Source organism: Nothobranchius furzeri, chromosome 6, assembly GCF_043380555.1.
Source record: "Nothobranchius furzeri strain GRZ-AD chromosome 6, NfurGRZ-RIMD1, whole genome shotgun sequence".
Classification (NCBI taxonomy): domain Eukaryota; kingdom Metazoa; phylum Chordata; class Actinopteri; order Cyprinodontiformes; family Nothobranchiidae; genus Nothobranchius; species Nothobranchius furzeri.
The window spans coordinates 66,858,815-66,863,241 of record NC_091746.1 but is presented as its reverse complement, the minus strand read 5'-3'; the positions used below and the strand labels follow the sequence as shown (position 1 = coordinate 66,863,241).

The following is a 4,427-nucleotide window of genomic DNA, read 5'->3' as shown; positions in this document are numbered from 1 at the left end:
CACTGCTGTCTTTGAATCTTTTTCATGATTACATTTTGATTTATTAGTAATGCAAAATTGTATTAGTGTTATTTTTGAGCAGAATAACACTTGAAAGTCAGTGTAAAAAGTAGTTTTATTACATTTGCACATTTTCATACTAGTTTTTTTACATACATTTTTATAGGATCTTTTTTCTAATTAATTTTTATCATTTTCCATAATGCATACTCATTTTTTTTCATAGTTCATGAGTTTGGTGGAGTGTTCAAAATGAAGTAAACACAATTATGGCTTCCGGGTTATGCTGCCTTCAAATACAACTGCAAGACAAAAAATAAAAGCGAAATTTGTAATACTCGTGCACATTTATAGGTGTAGTCTCTTTACAAAACATGATTTTAATAAATTCGCTTAAACTTACTATTTAAGAGAGTTACAATGTTAAACCCTCGGGAGAAAAAGTAATTATGTAAAATGAATGTTTGGGTTTACTGACGTAAATTGAACGCTCCATCAAAGGTCGTAAAATATGGTTCGTTACTAGGTTCAACCATCAACAAACGTACGTATTTTTAGTCACGGACATAGTTGCTTACATACAATTTCTCCAGTTGTTTGTTGGTTTTATGCATATTATAAACATGCCAAGCAAAGGTAAGCGCAGCTTCGTAGAGCGAACGCAGTCGTTAGCTGCTAGGCTTCCAAAGCTAACGCTAGCTAGCAATGTCGCGTCGGTTTGACAGCTGTTTTATTTTAACTACGGTATTCATACAATCTTTAGTATAGTGGTCGTTACATATGTGGCTTTTTGTTCTATTTTAAAGTTACTGAAACTAATTTAGTTTGGCTCGCCAGGCCAGGCAGGTAATATGCTATTTTAGCAAAAATTTCAAAATAAAAGTCCACCAGAGAAAATCTAATGAGAGCTTCACGTGTGTTAATTGAATGGTTGAATTAGGATGGCTTCGTTTGGGTGGAAGAGGAAAATCGGTGAGAGGGTGTCAAAGTCCGCAGTGCAGCAGTTTGAGGCTGAAGCGGAAAAACTCGAGGAGGAGGATGGAGCAGGTGCGGACGAGGAGGTGGACTGGCTGCACGCCATCAAACGACGGCGGGAGGTCCTGCTGGACGACTGTGCTGCAAAGAGCAAAAGGCTGAAGGATGAGGGCGCACTGCTGGCTGAGGAGGGCAGGTGATATGCACAGAGAATCAACCACACCTACAGAAAGATACACAAACCGTCTGAGGTCAAGAAGCTTCTTGCTACACCTTTCTACCTGAATTTTATTCTGAGTTTTTCAGTGTGTACAATTTCACCCCAAACACTTTTGACACTTACTTTCCTCCGCCAGTTGTGCTGTTTGTTACATGTAATCAATATTATTACCTACGAAGCTGCTGTTGAGTAAACAATTCACCAGAGGGCACCATTGCATAGAACATCCCATGAACCACAGCTTTTGAATTTCTACTCATTTACTATCCGAGATAAACTTTTTATTTCAATTCAGAGACAGAAAGCATAGAATTGTAAAGATATGTATGCATACACATGTAATGGGTTTTCGTGTCAAACTGAGATAGGATATTTTTTATTTATATAGCAATTGATAAGTAGTACCTTTTATTGATTTGCTCATCTTCTGAGCCACTCTATAATTAAGATCCCAGGGAGTAGGTGTCTATCTCCAGTGGTCTTTGGGTGAGAGGTGGGGGCATCCTGTACAGGTCTTCAGTCCGTCATAGGGCCACACAAACAACCACTCATGCACACACTCACCCAAAGATAATTTAGAGTCTCCAAATAACCTGTGAGATGAAACTTGGAGAAAACCCACACGTTTAAGGGAAGAATATGCTAACTCCACGCAGAAAGGCTGCAGCTTGCATTAAACCTGCGGCCTTGTCACTGCGAGGCAACAGTGCCACTAACCGTGCCACCATGTAGCTCAGATTTGCATTTTTCCAGCCCAAATGTCAGTTTGTGTGACGCGTCACAAAAAGTTACCAATATCACAAAATTGTGTTTGTATAACACGAGAGAAGAAGTCATGTCTTGTTATTTTGTCCTGAAGTTCTTTTATGACCTTTCTTAACCAAATAGCAACCGCTTTGTAAAAACCTCTTTGTGCAGACGGATGTGACGTCACGGCCTTCACTGACTGCTGCTCATAATTTGATTTTCCCAGAGAAAGTGGATCATCTTAGGGAAATGATGCTTCTTAACGGCTGGTTAGAGGCTTTAGGTGGTGTCTGGTTGGGGACGGCTCAGGGGAAGCTTTTTCATTGCTAATAACATTGACCTTTGATGAGAAGTTCTTATTACAAAAATCCAGATGACCATTTTCGTTTGAGACTAACATTTCAGAGAAGAGGTGGATCTGACTGTGAGGGGGTTGCTTAACTTCCTGCAGGTATTTTATTCCAGGTGCTCTACTATCCATCCATCCGTTTTCTGTACCCGCTTATCCCCGCAGGGTCATGGGGGCCTGGTGCCGATCTCCTGCATTTTTTGGGCATGCAGGCGGGGTACACGCTGGACAGGTTGCCAGTCTGTTGCAGGGCAGCAAAGAGACACACAGGACAAACAACCAAGCACACACACATGTACACCTAAGGACAATTTTTAGAGACCAATTTACTTGATGGTCATATTTTTGCACTGTGGGAGGAAGCCAGAGTACCCATACATAACCCACGCATGCAGGGGGAAAATGCAAACTCCATGCAGAAAGACCTCAGGCCAGGATGCAAACCGGGGACCTCCTTGCTGCAAGCAGTGCTAACCACTGCACCGCTGTGCAGCCATGTGCTCTAACAAACACACCAGTTACTTAATGTAATTGTTTTACAGATGTGGGTGAAATAGCAGGTTTGGCCTGGATTTAAACGATGATCACCTTGGAAAAGACTGAATATAATTGGACCACAGGGAAATGTTTAACTAAGGTGTGTCTTGTAACTAGCATTGCAGGTGTCTTCTGTCTTTCAGTGAGTTAGTTTGCCTATTTAAAGGTTGTAAGGTACTCACAGTAATGCTTGGTTCTAGGGTGTGTACCACACTGATCACAAACCACAGAAATCTAATGACAGAGTTTTCTCAGGAGATCAGAAAGATGATCATTATCTAAAGTAAAGGCAACAAGGTCATCTGCAAGCACTCTGATATTCCTGTGACTTCAGTTGCTCAAGAGTATTCATTTATTTAAGATCCACAGGACTGAAGCCAATGACGACAAACTGAAGAGACATAACACAAATGGAAACCAAAGAGATTAGAAGAGAACTCCAAGGTCAAGGTACATCAGGACGTTGAAAACACGTGACTAAAATTCAATTGAAATGCATATTAAGAAACCACAAAGCTTCTGAGCAAATGTCCTCTGGACAGATTAGAAACTAGGGTTGAGTCGGATACACGTTTCAGACGAGAATCCGGTGCGGATAAAGCATTTTTGACGAGTACGAGCATAAAACGAGTAAAACCCGTGAATATCTGTATCCGTGCTGAAGGAAAATCCTAACTGGGTAACTGACTGTCTTCACATTCTATGTTTGGCCAGTCACACACAGCACCCGCCCCTCTCAACACACTAAACCAACAAACGGCCCCGCAGCTGCCCCCCCCCCCCCCCCCCCCCCCCCACACACACACACACACACACACACACAGGAACACCGCTCCACCACGCATGCCCCCGACACGCCGGCGCGCGGTTGGAGTGGATGGTTTAACACGAGCCACAGATCTAAGTTGTGTGTTTATTTATGAAAACTTTGTAGAATATAGTCGCACTGATCAGCGCCTACGGAGCTAGCTCTGGTGTGAGTTAACGTGATGAGCAGCTTCTGTCTAATGGGGACTGTGGGCGGAACAGGACCCGACTGGGCGAATTCCCGGTGGGCCGGTCTGGTCCGTGTTTCTAGATGTCTTTTTGTTTTGTTTTTTCGGGCCGGTGTTAACTCGTGGTGCTCTGATGATCACCTGCGGCTGATGCGGGGATTTGTCCTGTCAGTGTGGAAGGAACAGGTGAGCTGCTGAACAAGCTTTCTATGCTCAGACTGTAGTGACCTGTTATTTATAGTTTTATAATTAATATTAAGTGAATGCACTGAACACACAGGTGATGGAAAACAAGATTAAGCCTGAATATTTTCTTTCACAGTTCAGCTCTGTTAGAAATAAGCAGATGTCTGCTTAATTAAGCATATTAAGCACATAATTAAATGTAATGTAAAAATACATTTAAAAAAATGTGTTCACAGATAACTGATCTTTAATGAAAAAGAATATTAATCATTTTAAATTTTAATATAGATTTTATTTCATTTCTAAGGTCTTTAGCTGTTTTTTAAAAGTGTCCAGACTGTCAGTGCTGCGTGAGGATAAAGGAAGATCATTTCAGAGTCGGGGTGCGACAGTCTGGAAGGAGCGATCACCTCGACTT

The 4,427-nt window shown here is 41.8% G+C and overlaps 1 protein-coding gene across 2 annotated transcripts in view; it reads left to right on the top strand.

Moving 5' to 3' along the window:
• Window positions 1-112: 112 nt before the first annotated feature.
• The window catches only part of ttc33 (tetratricopeptide repeat domain 33), a 28,942-nt gene continuing 24,627 nt past the window's right edge, over window positions 113-4,427 (top strand). The window contains exons 1-2 of one of the 2 annotated variants that reach the window (XM_015943217.3): window positions 113-544; window positions 941-1,171. In XM_015943217.3, coding sequence (XP_015798703.1) covers window positions 942-1,171 — 230 coding nt within the window. In that variant the 5' untranslated portion in view covers window positions 113-544; window position 941. Of the gene's footprint in view, window positions 545-604; window positions 847-940; window positions 1,172-4,427 lie in introns of those variants that run through there. The other variant, XM_015943218.3, reaches the window with a different exon arrangement.